This window comes from Sander vitreus, chromosome 6 (assembly GCF_031162955.1).
Source record: "Sander vitreus isolate 19-12246 chromosome 6, sanVit1, whole genome shotgun sequence".
Lineage (NCBI taxonomy): Eukaryota > Metazoa > Chordata > Actinopteri > Perciformes > Percidae > Sander > Sander vitreus.
The window spans coordinates 17,922,640-17,940,960 of record NC_135860.1 but is presented as its reverse complement, the minus strand read 5'-3'; the positions used below and the strand labels follow the sequence as shown (position 1 = coordinate 17,940,960).

At 39.7% G+C, this 18,321-nt stretch overlaps 1 protein-coding gene across 1 annotated transcript; it reads right to left on the bottom strand.

Moving 5' to 3' along the window:
• Positions 1-2,947: 2,947 nt before the first annotated feature.
• On the bottom strand, positions 2,948-17,419 carry LOC144519828 (uncharacterized). Its single transcript, XM_078253265.1, has 2 exons — positions 16,966-17,419; positions 2,948-8,342 (listed from the first exon to the last, which is right to left on the bottom strand). The coding sequence occupies exons 1-2, from the start codon at positions 17,090-17,092 to the stop codon at positions 3,943-3,945; spliced, it is 4,527 nt and encodes a 1,508-aa protein (XP_078109391.1). The 5' UTR covers positions 17,093-17,419; the 3' UTR covers positions 2,948-3,942.
• Positions 17,420-18,321: the final 902 nt, after the last annotated feature.

Genomic DNA, 18,321 nt, shown 5'->3' with positions numbered 1-18,321 from the left:
ACTTATTCCCTATGAATATTTCAACCAGCCCCCGGCAGGAGTATTGCTGGTAAAACATGCTGGGAAAATACAGTGGCCAACAGCATTAGCTCAAAATTATTTTAATAACAAATCCGTTTTTTCTCCAAAATATTTCCCTTTAGTAGTTTTAACAGTAATGGTGTTAAGAGTCCACAGAATTGTGTGGTCTCTGAATACACTGCTTTGTGTAAAACACATTTCTCTTCCCATGCACATGAAGACAAACCCCAAAAACATTTGGAATGCATTTCATTTTATTTGATTTTACAAGTAGAGGGTGGTAGCTTTACTTCAGTTTTACATTTTCAATTCAGTTTCTTTCCCTTTGGTTCATGACAATGTTTTGCAGCACCAAATATACATTAAAAAACCTGTAATACAATCTCCTAGCATCAGGCATGAACTGTTGAGGCCTAGATTGTAGATACTCGTTATTATGCTCCTCTTATACTAAGAAGAAATTCATCAACAATACATGTTAACCCTTTGTTTCTTAACCCTTACCTTGCATCTTTAACAGTAGGAAATGTAAAAAAAGAAAATTAAAAAAATAAGGCTACGGTCAACATAGGCACCAGTGTGAGAAAAATAAATGTTTCTGTAAGCCTTCAACCCTCGGAATCATCCTGTGGTATCGGCAGCTCCCCAGTAGCATGTTTTATGTAATGCAAATGCAGCTTTGCTACTTCATCAAAGCCCATATCACATTCAATACACTCCCATTCCCAATACTTATGCTCTCTGTACATGTTTGTTGTCTTTGACTCCCTCTCATCTAGCTTCTTTCCTTCTCGTCTGCTTTCTGATTTCGACTCAGCCGGGGGATAAGATCCAGTCCAGCTGGGTGGTTTGGAAAGCTTGAAATGATCCAAAGGCTCTCCACAATCAGACTCTTCAGAGTTTGTGCGATCCCCAGACCCAGCATCATTCCATGGCTTGCGAGTATCATTTTTCCCCACGCATTTTTCCTTTCCTGGCAGCTCTTGCATGTTTGTATCCATTTTTGTCTCCCCTTTAACACTGGCGAGAAGTCGTCTCTTTTTTTGAATGACTCGCTTCTTTGCAATAACTGCAGAATTCTTGATCCCCAGAGGAATCCCACAGGACCCAGCATATTTTCTAAAATGCCTACTGCGGTGTGCAAATAGATTTCCAGGATGGGAAAAGCTCTTCCCGCACAATGTGCACTGGTAAGGTCTGGCTCCGGTGTGGGTGTTGTAGTGGTTCCTGAGGTGTCTAGACAAGTAAAAGCTCTTGTGGCAAATATTGCATGTATGTGTTCTTGTGAGGTTGTGAGTCTGCAGGTGTTTATCTAGTGACACTTCGTCTTTATAGCCTTTGGCACAACTTAAACACCAAAACGGTTTCTGTTTATGGAGCTCGACGTGAGACAGCCATGACTTTATAGAACTAAAGTTTTTGTTACACTGATCACATCTGGGAGGTTTTGATTGAAGTGACCTGTGAACTCTCAGGTGACCAAGTAGCCGTGCTCGCCTGATAAACGACATCCCGCAGTCTGGACACTGATATTCATGCAAATTCGGACTTGTCGTTTTAGAGGATTGTTGGTTTTCATGCAGCTGTTGGTGTTTTCTGAATGAAACCAGGTATGTATAAACCTTCCCACAGTCCAAGCAAGCATAACCCTTTCTAGGTTTCTTTTTCCTTGAAGCTGGGGCAACTTCAACACCTTGTGTTAAGCCTGAGGTTTGTGTTTGCAATGAGGCGCCCATATCGCACCCGTCTGCATCCCCATCCATGTCGTCACCTCCGTTTTCTCCATCGTCTGTTCTCTCAGAATCCAGTTTGGCTGCGGGATTCACGATGTCTCCCGTCTGAGCTTCTTCCCCCTCCTCTTCCAGGGCATGCTGATGCAGGTGAGTCTTGTAGACGTCCCAGTGTGTAAACTTCAGTCCACAATCCTTACATGCAATGCTGTACGGTTTGACTAGAAAAGAAGAAAAAAGGACCAATTTAGAGTAATTTCATGTACTATATTTTGAACGTCAAGGTATTATGAGTATCCATAAATAAAGTATCTAAAATAAACTACCAGATATCTTCCGATTTGATTAATGAACAAATTGTTCTATGATGTTCCAGCTAAATTTGGCAGACTGTTGACAGGTAAAGGCCTGGTCATTACTGGTGAGGTTACCAATGTTTAACTGCAGCAGGTAAAACTTACAAGACTGAGTTGTGGATCTTCTCTTCATTCACAGATGGGGGGGGGGGGGAATTACAAGTCAAGTGTTAAGTCAAGTGTAAACTCTTTATGAAATATTTAAATCTCAGCATTGGGCATTAAAAAAAATTATTTTTAGCTTTGTTGATTATGTCTGTAAAGCAAGTAGATTATCTGTGACCCATATATGGAGCCTGTGCGTGCCATTCAAATAATGATGGGACCAAAACTGCTTGGACTTATTTCTAGGTGGCACATTGCTTACAAATCTTTCAATTAAAGCGATAACAAAATGGACATTTTAAATATTAAAGCAGGAAACAGATGTGATGATTTATGATCAGAAAACAAACTAGTTTCCTTTACAATTCATTTTGCAATTGCATTTTAAAATTCAATATGAATTAATAATTTAAAAGACAAATGTAATGCTTTTTTTTTTTTTACATTGGATGTTTATAATGCATCAGTCAACTTTAATTTGGTTATAATTTAACACTACAAAAGTCTAACTATTAAGACGCACTCCAGGCTCCATATCCATAATGTGCTGTGTATGTGTGATGACTGACTGTGGCTTTCTCAATAGTTATATTTTTTTTATGTAATGCTGCTGGAGTTAACATGCCCTGATAATAACCCAATACACGGCCAGTGATAATTACTCAGAAGATGAGTCAAACCACAAACATGCAGATTCACTAAACTGAAGTTGAATAAAATCACAGAACCCAGTAATTCACGCAAAAAATTATCAATTTATTTCTGACTCTTTTGAGCACTTCCTCTTTTTTGTTTCAGAAACAGCAAGTTAAACAAGTAGTCAAAAGGTATATTGGTCATCTAGAGCAAAAAAAAAGATTTTTTTCTTAATTGAAAGTAACATCTCTTGTACAATAGCAATACTTTTTTCCACTACAAAGTGGTACAGTACACTAACTACTACCCTACATGAACAAAAGCGTTTTTTTTTTCAGTTAAGTAATTAAAAGTCTTTTCACAACATAGAAATATAACACTGAAAAGGAAAGAACATGGGAGCTTGCAAAACGTTATGTACGTAGCATTACATTATTTGATTGTTAAATTTGTTTTATGGTAGTAAATGGCTGCAATGGTTAACATCAGTTTGTTTTTTGACCAATTCACATAAACAGTGCACATTGTTGAATTTCCTATATATTAGAATTTCATATATATTATATTCTCTGTGCTAAACCTCAGGTATTCAAAATGACAAAAGCAAAAATGGTATACATTAGGAGAATTATTTCAATGTCTTCATTTCAAGTATGTCAATTGCACTTTTAATTTTTCATATGTATGCATAAACATGCATACATGTTGCTAATTCTTTTTTGATATATATAGATATGAACTACCAAACTTCAGCCAGTAATCTACAGAGATTAACAAGTTTCAACTTGGTTTTTTCAAAAATTGTGGATCAAAACTATATATTTGACATCTTAACATAAGTTGATAAAAGGGGTTGTTCCTAAACATGTGTACATATACTAATCCAGTGTAAAGGAAAGCCTGAGAATAGGAAAACACTGTTTTAAATATAAAGAATCTCAAATAATACAGAGACAAATAGGGAAAGCATGTTCTACTTAGCCTAAAACACATTTCTAACAAGGAATTATGTAGCTTAAAGTTGTTCAGCAACCTCCAAAAGAAACAAAAATCAACAATCTACAGCGTCTTCACTTCAGTCCTTTTCAGGTTGTCTAATACACTCTACTGGCATGTTCAATATAGTGCTGGTGCAAATCGGTTTCTTGACAAAAAGTAGTTCCACATTCAAGGCAAGTAATGCCATTAGTATCTCCTGATGAGACCGCAGCGGGGGCCTCACTGTGCCTTTTGTAATCACCGATACATTCCTGGTGATGATCGATAAGGTCCTGTATTTCACTAAAGGTCCTGGGGCAAATAGAGCAATGATACGAGTCATTGTTGCAGTGCTGAGTTTCGTGTTTTTGTAATGCAGTTGGTGAAAGAAAGGCTTTGCCACAATGTTGGCACTTATGGCTACTTTGTGACTGGCTGTCTGGGTTAAGTGTACAGGATGGAAAGGACGTCCCTCTCATGTCAGCAGAGGGGATGTTAGGTTTGAGAGGCTTTGAGGGCATAGCAGCGCTGAGCCTATAGCGAACCTCGTTGGGGAGACGACAGCGGACTTCATCGTGCCAGGTGAGGTGTTGTTGCAGCTGATTCTCAGTCCAAAAGCCGTGGCAGCACAGAGCGCAGCAGTAAGGCCGGCTCTTTGCCTTGGTCTTATGGGTTCCCAATTGTTCCTCTGTTTGGAAAGCTTTCCCACACTTATCACACTTGAAGAGACATTTGGCTGTATGCTCTGACAGACGGCTAAGAGGTGGGGAAACCTCAGCCATGGTTGCAGGAGTTTGGACCTCCTGTTTAGACTCGTGCTTGATCTCCACGCACACTTTCTTATGGTCAAGGAGGGCACGCGTAGAACTGCACTGCTTCCCACACTCAAGGCACAAGACAAATTTCACAAGTGGAGGGTCTGATCTGATTTTCTTTCCTCTGCCAACAGGGCTATTTTTCACTGTCACTGGAGTGTTGTCTTCGGTCTGTTTGACTTCACCGCTTGAGGCGATGGACTCCATTTTTAACCTCAAAAGAATCTTATTTTTACCTTTTGTCCTCTTCGAGTGGGCCTGCCATTTGTGGGCTCGCAGACCTCTTGCTTTAGCAAAGGTCATAGAACAGAGGGGACACTGGTGAGCCTTTGGCTTCAGTGTGGTTGACATGGACTCACTCCCATTCAAGTTGACATCAACTTGTTCTGGGACTTGGTCAACCAAGGCGAGCCCGTCTCCTTGATGATCTGCAGCTTCAACAGTGTTACTGTGCTCACTGTCATAGTGGGCAGCTAGAAGTGAACCTTGCTCAAATGTTTTGTTACATTCTGGACATGAAAACTCATAATTTTCCAGTGTGCTGTTGCTTTCGACACTTTTGAGCGAATCAGGCTCTGGCTCAGTTTTGGTTCGACACTGAGGATTAAACATCTGGTGGCGCTGGAGAACACAATGGTTAAAAAACTGTTTGCCACATTTGTGGCACTGAAAAGGTCCGCCCTCTGTCTTGTGACTCACAGATTTCAAATCATCATCTTTTAGCAAGGCCCGTGAAAATTTCTTTTCTTTGTGCCATCTTTTGTGGGAGCCGAGGGCCGAGTTCGACATAAATCGTCTCCCACATTCTAAGCAGTGAAATTGTCCTTTACTTTGATCTTCCTGTTTAGGTTTTTTAAGCATTACAGACATGGCCAGTTTTGCTTTTGGTACAGATTTGTAACCGTCAGCATGAATTCTTTTATGAAAATTCAAAGCCCCAACTACTGAAAAGCTTCGGTCACACTTTTTGCATTTGTATTTCAAATTGGTTGTACTTGGGTTTTCTAAGTTGCCTTCATCTGTTTGAATTTCCATCTTTAGCTCCCCACTGTCCATTTCACTCTTTACTTCAGTATGTACCGTTATTTGCTCAGAGCTTTCCTGGGTGACCTCCAAACTATCCTTGTGCAATGTTAGAATATCATAGTTTTCTGACGGTTCGGTTTTAAAATCAACTACTTGATTTTCTCTTTTAATGCAAAGTTTTTGATGAGCCCTCAAAGAGGCCTTGTTGTTGAAATGTGCAAGGCATGTTGCACACTGCCGATCCTCCAGCGTGACAGGAGATCTTGGCGATGATGGCGAGTGCCCAGTCTCGTACCCATGGCTTTTCATGTGAAACTGAAGTGCTTTGGCCCGTGAAAACAGCTTCCCGCAGTCAGGACAGCTGTATGTGTTCTTTTTCAACTGTTCTACCTGATGCTGAAAAGACTTAATGGGCGGTGGGAGTAACTGGTCATTATGCACAACCTGGTGTCTCAGAAGGCTGGAGAAAAGGCGGAACGACCTGTTGCAGAGTTCACATTTGTGATTTCCATTTTCATGTTTTCGCATGTGCAATGCCATAATGCGCTTGTGACGGAACTTTCTACCACACACTGGACATGCAACCTTGGAGCGTGGGTGTCCATTAACGGAGTGCAAAGATCCTGTGACACCTTTTCTTAGCCTCAAATCTGTACACCGAGTCTGACTTTGCTTGTGGTGGGAGTAAGCTCCTAGAGACCAAAAACCCTTCCCGCATTGTTCACAATGATAAATCTTTGGGCCGAGAAGGGTTTTGTTTGGATTGTATTCTTTCTTAGTGACTGAAATGTTCTCCTTTTTCTGTGCGGAGCAGTTTTTCATATGGTTAAACAGGCTTGCTGCATGCAAATAAGACATCATACAATCTGGACATTGAAATTGTTTTCTTTTGGGATGGTGCAGCTGATGAGAGACTAAAGCAGACAAACGTGAGAAGCATTTACCACACTCATTGCATGCCAGATTTTTCTTCTCTAATCCATCTGCCTCATCATCAGCACTTGTGTTTTGCTTCTTGTGTTGATGAATATGACTGCAGTGTGCTGCATAGCTACTGGCTTCATGGCCACATGTGTCACATGTAAGAACTGCCACTGACTGACCTTGAGTCTGCTGTCTTCGCTTACGAACGCCATGCCACATTCTGTGAACGCGCAGTGATGAAGCACTAGAAAACCAACGGTAACACTCTGGACAATCAAATCTTTCCTCTGTCGTTTTATTCTCCGCTTCTCTCGCTACCAGTGCACACTGCTCGTCAGTTTGCTCAAAGTCAATTTCTACAATTTTCAAATCCATCTCTGGTTTTGAAACAGGGCTACTGGGGGAAACTCCGGCATCGCCATCATCTCTTACTTCCTGATCCGATTCACACAGCAGTTCAAGATCAGGATTCTGGTCTTGGACGGGCTCGTCCTCAGATTCACTTGCACTGATCACCTGTACATTAAAGTCCCCGGGTTCATAACTGTCCCCGTCGTCATCAGTCTCATTTACATGCAAGTCTTCTTCAGCCATACTGGTAGGAAGCACATTCTCGGAGTCCACTTCTTCCTGCTCCGTCTCTTTTCTTTCGCTTTCCAAAGTTTCCTGTTGAGGTAGCAGAGAGGTACGCATCTGAGCCTCCTTCTCTGTTTCTCTAAAAACATCCGTGTGATGAAGCTGATGGGAGTGAAGTGCTGAAGCCCTGGAAAATTTAAGCCCACAATCTTTACATTCAAATGCCTTCTTCTGTAGCTGACACACTTGATGAAGAAAGGATTTAGCTGGGGTCTCATCACTGTGCGCCGTGCGCTGATGCCTGTAGTAAAAGGTTAGAGTCATAAATACTTTTCCACATTCCTCACATGGGAACCTTTTTGCAGAATCATTTGAATGATTAGCATGCCATCGCTGATGGTTGAAGAGGGCAATATGGCTATTGAAAGCCTTTTTACACTCACTACAGTAAAACTCATTGCAGCTTTTCTTTGGTTTTTCTTTCATTTCTTCTGGAGAGCATTGACTGTTGCGGCTAAATCGTTGATGTGTTTTAAGGCGCATCAGAGCAGTAAAAGCTTTACCACATGAACACTTAAAAGATTTTTCAGGAGTATCATCCGTCTGGTTTTTACTGGGCTTGGCTTCAACTGTTGGCTCCTCCGTGTGAAATGCATTTCCTGAACTCCTGTTTTGTGACTTTACTAAATTTTCCTCATGACAACGACGGTGTGCATCGAGAGCTGAAGCGCGGGAATAATTGCGCCCACAAGACTCGCACTGAAATGACTTCTTTTTCAAATGTTCAAGGTCATGAAAAAGAGATTTGGAGGCTTGTCGGTGTGAGCGCTGATGGTTGAGAAAGTGTCCGATCACACAGTAACATTTCCCACAGTCTGGACATTCATAGGTGTGTTGCTTCGTTATCCCAGAAGGTATTTGAATACTAGAGTCCTTTTGGGAGGTTTGACCATGGATCTTCTCCATATGCGAGTGGAACTCACTTGGTTCAACAAATGATAGTGAACATAAATTGCAGAAATTAACTGTTTCATTGTCCTTTTCTGCATCATGTAAACCATCTAACTGGTTGTCTAAATACACGCTTTCTTGCGGGTGCTGATGCCGATGCTCCAAGTATGCTGCCTCCTCTCTGAAGACTTCTCCACAATCCCGACAGCAGAAAACCCCAACCCCTAAAAATAGAAAGAGGAAAATAGGAGGTCAAAGCCACTCCTGTTTCCAGAGAAAGAAAGAAAAAAAACACAAATCACAAAAACAGGTGCAAATCATATCTTTATTTTAAAAAGGTGGTTAGAGTTTACAGTAAAATTACAAAGACTTTTCAAATGAAATGATCAAAATTTGGTTCTGGAAATATAACATCACCCATAAAAATACTCAGTTTTATTACAGAAGGGATACATACAGTGCTTAAGGTAAATGACCTTGCAGGTTTGCTGCAGAAAGTGTTGCATTTTAAGGCAAATGTTACCAAAGCACCATATTACAATATATTCACAATCAAATCTAATAGCACGCACCAGCCCTATTTATAAGGGTACAGAATTACGTATCGGATATATCCAAATTTACACATTTTAACCATTGAATCAAAGAATTAAAAGCTGGTCAACGCTAGGGCTACACGATTTGTAGAAAAAGTCATATTGCGATTGACAAAACTGCGATTACGATATAAATGGTATCATGTGTTTACTTGATTATCAAGGAAAATGCACAAAATAAGTTACTAAAATTTTTACAATTTTTTAACTTGAACATACAAGTTAAACGAACATAAATAAATACATATACAAACATAAATAAGTGTTAGTTATTACAAAATTAAATATTTTTTTACAAATTTGTAATAAATAAATATATTTTGTATTTCCTTATAAACAATGACATTCAAAATGAGTGTAATATAATAACTACTGATTAATTTCAGGCTCCGCCAAATGAGAGTACATTTCCCGTTTGGCGAGCAAATCTCAGAGGCCTATCTGCCACATGGCGAGTAAATGTTTGTATCAAAATAGTTCTGTTTTTCAGTTTTTATTTTGGTGAAGCTGCAGCTACTTTCTTTTGTTCCTGTCTGCACATCGGAGCTTCACAGGGATAGGCCGACACACAAAAACACTGGCACACACACCAGACGCCAGCCACCACCTTCTGTTCTAACCACCTTCTAGCCTCAGGCTAATTAATTAGCTAGTATGTGGCGATTTTTGGCAGCCAGCCTTCCAAAAGAAAGCACAATTAAATGTTAACCGACAAGCAGGAAATGGAGTCTCAGTTCACCCATCCGGGAGGCTCTGACACACTTTGTGCACTCCGTGTCCGAGGACAGTTGTAGGCTTGTACCGGTATTGACGTTTTGTGCATTGTCGTGGACACATGCAGCCACTTTCCCGAAACTGCTTTCGGGAACGACACAAGTCCACAGCGGCCCGCGGCGTGTATGTCCGAGCCCATCTCCACCGCCTCCACCTGCAGGTTGTCAGCTGTGTGTCTGCCTCACATATAGTCTGTGTGTAGGATGGCCGATTTAATCCACCAGTCCTCATCGATATAGTTTCATGTGTCACGTAGCTCTCCACAACTCCACAAAAAAGAGGATATTAAACACAACTTGCTGGTTAGGACTAGAAAGTTTCTTTGTGTTGGAATTTTAAACTCCGATGGATTTATGAGGACTATTGTTAACCGCTCCTCAGATCTCTGCAGGGTAAACTGAGACCGCTAGCTAGACTATCTGTCCAATCTGAGTTTTCTCTCGCACGACTATTTTACAGCGGCTTGGTGCGGAGTTTAGCACCGCCCATGACGATTGTTATTAGGGCTGAACGATTAATTGCATTTGCGATAATATCGCAATATGTTAAGACGCGATTTCCTAATCGCAAAGGCTGCGATTTGGTCACGTGACTCGCAAGAGCAAATCAGTCTGCACCCGCAGAGAAAGCATCAACTTAGCACGCTAATGTTACGCCGTACCTTGAGCAGGTTTCTGTCATTCAAACAACTGAGTTGTAGTTTTAAACTTTTACAGCCATTTTAATAAAATTAAGGGTTTTATTAGGGCTTGAGTCCATACATGCAGTTAATAGATGCAGGCACGCAGAACTGAAGGCTCAGTTAGCAACGATTAGCTCCGATTAGCGGTTAGCTCCAGATAGCGGTTAGCTCCGTTATAAATATATGGAGTGGAGGAGACTGCCACGGGGAGGGGTAACAACCAGACTCTGATAAATGACGTTCGGGGAGCTTTCACAGCAGCGTGGCTGCGTCGTTTCAACGGTTTTATTAGTACAGTTAATCCCACGGCAAGACCAGCAGCAGCATGCTACTACTAACGTAACGATAGCCTCTCTGTCTCTGAGTGCAATGTTGATGCTGTCATGCGCGCGGCACACAACTTCATGAGGGGAGGGAGGGGCTGGAGGCAGTATGCGCTGTAAAAAAAAAAAAAATAATACACCATTGTATATACTATATTTTTACTTATTTAACTGTCTAGTAAAGTTCAAAGACAGTGTTTAAAAAGTGCAATCCACGTTTACATATGTTTATTACAGTAAATGCTAATGAAATGTAAATACTACTAAGTGTGGTAAAGCCACATATTTGTTTTTATATTTCTGCAATCTGCACTTTAGTTTGTGTGATTTGTTTCTGACTTTCATATGAATGTTTACACCAGGCTTGGTCAGTGCTCAATATACTACTGTGACTGAAGTAGTTCAATAAAAGATGTCATTCATATAAATTCATGCATCACCTAATTTCATCATCACATACAGGCCTGGCCTCCAGGAAAGAACAGTTTGTTTAATCTATCTAATCTTGTATTGTTCATACTATACAATGATTTATTGCTTGTCTTTGTTGAATAATACAGAAGACAAAGAGCTTAAGAAATAAATCGCATATTGAATCGCAATCGCAATATTTTTTTCAAAAATCGTTCAGCCCTAATTGTGATTGGTTTAAAGAAATGCCAATAACCAGAGCATGTTTTTCTCCTATCCCGGAATGCTGTGTGGAGTAGCCAGACGCTCCTCCGCTCCGCAGCGTGTGGATGGTCTGGCAAAGCGAGACTAACACTAACATTACACTTGGCAGCAGGTTAACGTTGATGTTAGCCCACTGTTAGCTAGTAGCTGCATTAAACACGGTTAAATTCTGACAGCTAAACGGTGTAAAAGTGTGTCTGTATTTCACTGTAGAGGATTCACACAGAGGGACGTACAACAGTCTGCCGCTAAAGCTATGAGCTAAAAGACACAAACTAGCACTGGTCACAGACGTGACTAAAGGTTGCGTTTATTTAAAACTGGTCAACCTCGTGGTGCATTCAAAGTTATTGTAAAATACCCTTTCTCATCTGTTTCTGTCATTTTACAGCAATTTACTGGTGAAAGAAGTTATTATTGTTAAGTTATTACATTTTTAATAAATGATTTAAATTCCCCCCTTTTTTGTGCTGATCCGAAAATTGATCCGATCCGTGACTCAAAACCGTGATCCGAACCGAACCGTCACGTGATCCGTTGCACTCCTAGTTGTCAGCATGCTCTGAAACCCTCTACACTTCTGACACTCAAGTGACCATACACAACACACATGCTACTGCTTAAAACAGACTCATCACATCTTTTGTGGACAAGTGGCACACTCCATGGGGTAGCATAATTCAGAGGGCAGATTCAACATATAAATTCAACACAGAACCATTAATCACGCATTAGTGAGAGTGAGAACGGCAGGCGAGTGAGCGACCTTGAGCAGTGTCGGAGTTAGCGTAGCAGCTGTGTGAGGGAAAGCGAGAGGAAAGGAGATAGCAAAGACAATGTAAAGTGAGTTAACAGTAAACAACAACCTTCTTTTTTCATTTTAAATCGAAATTAAGTCACAATCTCGAATTTCGAATTAAAAAAATGCAATCGTCGATGCTGCCACGCCCCCATGTCACGTCCGGTCGGCTTGTCAAGCGGAAAAAAACACACGTGTTGAAGTGCTGCAAGTCAACCTCCTCTAACTTAGCTACAGCCAGTCAAAAGATAGTATGGCAACTGCAGATGCAGGAGACCCATCGACAGAACTTGAACCCCCTCCTCTTTCATTGAAGTCACTGGTGTGGAAGTATTTTGGATTTCCAGTGAGTTAAGTTGACAATGTTCGCGTTGTCGACAAAAAAGCCACAGTTTGCAAGCTCTGCTATGTGCGTGTACCATATTCTGCGTTTACCATTGCACATTAGCCTAGCAGCTAGTGGAGTTTCCTTCTGTTTATAGCTTAATCCCAACAAAACCGCACGGTTGAATGTCAGCCTGCATGCACGTTTTGTAGCCTAAACAGAGCAGCTTATATTGGTTATATTAGAGAGAGCAACAAGTTAGCGGACTGCCCGAGTCACCCTCTCTGCTATCTGTCAGTTCAGCTGCTAAAACCGCTGTGCTGGCTCGATGGTGTTTTAAGCCCCCAACCAAGCGTTCAAGGCAGCGCTGCGACCGTCGTCTTCAAGGCACCCAACCATAACCACTGCCTAATCCTAGTGCCTTCCAGGCAGCGCTGCCTGGAAGACGACGTTGGGGGCTTAAAACACCAAACACTGCTGTGCTGCGAAGCATCTGCCCTCAGCATTGTCGGCAAACTTTTTTTTTCTTTTTACTTGATAGACAAATTGTCAAGTTTCCAATTGACTGAAGATATAAGTTATTGTTACATTATGTTGTTAATAAATGTTTTAAATTTGACAATGTAGTGTGGTACATTGCGAACAAAGGTCAGATATTATATTGCATAAAAGTCTAGTCTAAAAATGGCATAGCAACCTGTGCTAAAAAAAAAAAAAGTTAAAAAAAATATAAAAAAATCGAGAATTAAACCGTGACCTTAAAAAACACAAGTACATTAATGTTAAAATGTATACAGGTTGTGGTCGAGTTGGCTCAGTGGGTACAGCAGGCGCACATATACTGAAGAGGTTTATGCCTCGACGCAGAGGTCTAGGGTTCAAATCTGACCTGTGACGATTTCCTGCATGTCTTCCCCCTTTCTCACCTAGCTGTCCTATCAAATAAGGCGGAAAGGCCCCAAAAAAAATAAAAAAAAATAAAAATGTATACAGGTTGGCAAGACGGTCTGAAATGTTTTGCACGGTCTTTCGCTGTACGTTTTGTTGGTAACTGTGAGATGTTCAAGTCAGTCACACACGTGTCGTCTTCATCAGAAACAAGGAAATGATCAACCAGTGGCTGTTCTCACTCCCGCTTGGTCACTGGCTCTCAGAGTCACATACTGACGGCAGGTGGGACTGCTTGGATTGGTTGAAGTCGCGGGAAACTTCAGGTTACTGGTCAAATTTACGAAAAAGTTGCGGTGATTGGTCAAAATTGGGGGGAATCCATAAAATAATAAACTTTTCTCATTACAAACAATAACAGAAGATGGAAATCATTTCAAAAACGTTTTAGCTATCTATGATTGTTTGATTGCTAACGTTAGCTCAAAACGCCATTCAAGTGACAGCCTTTGTTGTGTTCGATTGCTAACTTGTAGCCAGCAGTGAACAAACCGTTATGTAGGTCCATTTTTATTGTATTGACATTACAGAAGTCTCTCGTTAGCAGGTTCTTGTAGGCTACTTCAGCCTCTAATCTAGAACTGACATCAGGGATCGCAGGGATGTCGCAAAGTGACGTATGCGCAACTCACATCTGCACTCGACTTACATTGGGTAGTGACACCGGCTCCTAACTCGTTAGCTGTTTACTGTAACGGTAACGTTAAAATTAAAACAGGCTGACGTTAGCTAACTGGTAACGTTAACAAGCTAACAAACACTAAACAACAACGTTAATAAACAAAGTCGCTAGCAAGCTTACCAACTTGGGTTGAAATCCCTGTTGCAGCTGCAGCTGTCCTGAGGTCGGGGGCTGGCTCTGCTCTGTTTTCCTGGTGTTTGCCAAGTTTATGTAACGTTAAAAAATTGCAGCAGTAAGTTATCCCACCACGGTAGGGCTGGGCGATATGGAGAAAATCACAATATCGATATAATATTGATATATTGCCCAGCTCTACACCACAGAGAGCCACTGTCACTCTGACAGTCAATACTCGCGGTGACCGGACCCAGCGTCTGATGTGCCGTGTGTGTGCGCAAACGCGAAAGTTTATGATGTCAAGGAGGTTAAATAAGAACTGCACACACTGTTACACTTAACTTGCAGTCAGTTAACACTCGGTGTAGGGGAGCCTTCGCGATTAATTAACCGTGACGTTTTAAATCGCGGTTAATAGTGAAATCGGTTAACCGTGCCATCCCTATTAGAAACCATTTGTACCATCCATTACCATTCAAAATGTCATCTCAGGGGGATGTAGCGTTCTTATGTTGTATTGTATGATACTTTTGCATACACAACAACCTGAATACAATATGAGCTAAATTATCCAAAATCAGGTTTGTTTCTGCCAGTTAGTGTCACAGTCTGGATCAGGAATACTGTCGATCTGGGTAGCTAATGAAGATAAACACACATGGATTTGAAATTCAAGGTAAAGCTTGTTTGGTTGTTGCTGAATGGTTAATATTGATGCAACAAATACCATGGGAAAGCATAGGATGATCAAGTCTAAAGTAGAGCCTAAATCCTGTACAAATGTTACTCAATGTATAAATGTACAATAAAGCCTCACGATGCAGTACTTCTGTATGATCTGTGCATTCATTTTAGCTCTGTAATAGAGAACAACACTGTGCTTGAACTAATAAGATTTTAAATAAAAGAGGACAATATCTCTCAATTTGCTCAATAGTTTGTGGCTTATAAAATACTAATAATTGCACGTCAGCTTATTATTTTATTGTTTCTCAGCTTGGCCTGGACATATTGTTCAATAGGACTGCAGTAAAGAAATGTTTTACATTATTAAATGAGTAGGCTATAATGCTTGTAATGTATTTCTTATATTATGCTTAATAGAATCCGATATGGGTCAAAGACGTGGCATGTCAATTCTGGTGTCCAAAGCATATTCATAATGTTAAAAATAAATATACATTTTAAAACAGTGCATAATATTGCTTTACGTTCCCCTCTTTACTCGCTTGTATGAGTATTCATTGCAAGAAATGGAAAATGTAAGAGCTATTGAGCTCCAAAGTACCAAACTGTCCATTCTGGGTAACGTCCCGACTTAAAATCTAAGTATAGAAATGTGACAAAAATGTCAAAAGAATTAATAAAAGCATTATTTTTCTACTTGGGCATAATTGTGTGGATGTTTGCAATTATACCTACAAATATAACACCAATACTGAGCTTATTTACTATTTTACACAATAAATACTTTTGTCCAAACTTTTGGATTTCCCCAATGTCCCTCCTGGGTAACAGACATTCAAATGCATACATTACCCACAGTGCATTTGCCTAGTCATGTAATAGGATATTACATCATAAAGAAGATTTTGGAGGACCCCAAAACATCTGGAGAGTTTAGTAATTCTAATTAATTAACAAAAGTTGATATTTTGCTTTTTCGGTCACTGGTGCACTATGTCCAAAAATCATGTGTCTTTGTGGATAACGCTAATAAAACATATTTAGTGTTTTGATGTTTAAAAAATGCCTATTTCATGTGAAATATGGCATTAATGTTTTAGGCTAAGACATATTTTAGCTGAGTATGCCATGTTTGACAGAGTTTTGGTGGGAAAATCATGTTTTTGTCCTTCCTGGATAACGAAGATCTTCTGTTACCCAGGACATGTCCTCTGTTATCCAGATTGGACATGTTAATAAAAATAGTTTTTTTATTAGTATTTGTCACTTTTCAAGCATTGTGTTGAGGTTGTTAGATTATATTAATAACATAATATGTATTTCTTTAATCTTTTATGGCATTTTTGCATATGTCATTCCTGGCTAACGAGATGTCGTCCCGAGTAACAATGACACAGTCAAGTCATTTAACTCAGATTTTCATGGTATATTACACAATCATGGTTTCCTGAGTTGAGTATACAATACAAACCTAATTACCTTTACTGTAGAGCATTTTATGACATCTTTAATAATTTTTCTGTTTTTGGCACGGAATATTGTGTGGCCAAAATCAAACATTGAGCCCATTTAATTATAAATACCCAAATATATCATATTAATTGTGTTAAAAATTTAGTTTTTTTGAGTTCAGTTTAGTTAGCTGTAACTATGGATATGCCTAAACATTTATATGCTAAAAAGGTAGACATTGAAATAATTTTTAAATCCATTCCCGTTACCCAGGAAGGACATTTTTCATGGAATAAATCATATGATTCATCAAAAAAAAAAAAATAATTGCATTTCTAAATTAAATTCCTGTTGTTGATATAACACTCTACTAAAAATAGAAAGTGCTTAAATTGGCATTTTCTGACACTTTCATTTATTTTCAAATTTGAAATCCTTATTCGTCTTTGACCCAGATGTAAGTTAATGCCAACACATTTCAAACCATAACCATATGGTTGAGTATCAGCTTGGTCTAACGTTAGGCCTGTTGCTGTTTGTTCAACAGACTGCACTGAACATCTACGAACATGAAATAGCCAAAATGCTAGGGGTGGATATGCAACAGTGCAAGTTAATGCAACTTTAATTATGCTATATTGTTAGCGTTATGCATTTGCCGCAAAAATGCAAAGTAGCGTACTATATTTTCATTTCCCTGCGCTTAGGTCACGCCTGAATAATGCTGTTGTTGTATTGATAGTACCAACGTTAACGTTTAGCTAAGTGACCGCTACCGGATACTTACTGTCAGCGGTGTCCTCAACGGTGTCCTCAGCCGATGGACTGACGTTGTTTTCAGGTGTTGTGTCTTCATTGCAGGGTTTGCTTTCAGCTCCGTCCTCTGTGGTCGCCGCGGCAGCAGCTTCGTCCATCTTGGAGTGACTCTGCTTGGTGGTGCAAGCTTTACTCTAGCTAGTGCTCGTTAGCTTAACAGCGGCACCGTTGTTTTAAATTAGTTTTTTCTTATCAGCAGTCACTCAGTGCAAAGCCGAGGTGAAAAGGAAATGAAAAAAAACTTGTATGCTCAACTAGTCTCTTACCACATAACAAGGCAGCATATTGTAATGCATTTAGCAATGCGAGTGATATTGACTAGCACAGCTAACGTTAGCACCTTACATATATATGTCAATGGCTAGCACACGGAATGATCCCAGCTCGCATGGATGTCCTTCGGCGGAAGTGGATTCTTCTGTTTTGTTTCCTGCCTTCAAGCAAAACATGACCTGCAGTGAATCTGATCTGAATCCAGTAACTAAAGTCTGAATATAAAATGTGATTCTCAATGGTTGTTAGTTACTGGTAGGATTAAACAGGCTGAGCAGCATCTTATGGGCCTCCATGCAAAGTTAATAATTATGAATACATATATTTATTCGACTCATTTTCAGGTCATTCTTTTGTCCCTACTGACCCCACCAACACATCATAATAATATAAATAATTTTAATTAATATAAATTAGTATATTATGCAAAAAATATAAATTATTCATAATATGATTTATTAATATAAATTATTTCCAGAGACAAAGAAATTCTCACAAGGTTCCAGGCAGTCCAGGCTGTGAAAATAAAATACAGAAAGTAAAATTGGGCTTTAATGTTTCTAACAATGAGGAACAATATCATTTACTCATAGAGTGAAATACACTAAAATAGTATTGAAAAGTCTTTTATACATTTTGTAGTAATGTTATAAGTTGGAATTTGTAAGAGGGATTCCAGTCCCAATTTATCAGATTGATGAAAGTGACTCTTTGCAGAGCATTTGTTCTTCCTCCAGGCAGGCAAAATTTCAGAGAAAATCCAGAATTTTTAATCACAATTTTTGATGAATTGCCTTCATCGATCTAGATGCATACTTTACTGTATTTACAATTTTCCACAAACAAATTCAAAACTACCCAAACCTTTTTCATACTTGATACCCGTCATGTCACTCCTATTTTACTCCATTTCCTTCACAAACCAAATGTAGAGGGGTAAACATGTATCCTTCAGAATATGACAACTTTCCAAACCAGGATTTAATCCTTTTGTTTGCTTTTTCTTTTTGAGGCCTCCATTATACGGATGTTGAACCCTGAATTAGGTTTACCT

Excerpts from the sequence above, each read along its gene's own strand:
- LOC144519828 (XM_078253265.1), bottom strand. The coding sequence starts at position 17,092 with ATGGACGAAGCTGCTGCCGCGGCGACCACAGAGGACGGAGCTGAAAGC. Across the intron at positions 8,343-16,965 it reads CGTTGAGGACACCGCTGACA|GGGTTGGGGTTTTCTGCTGT; the intron begins GTAAGTATCCGG and ends TTCTATTTTTAG.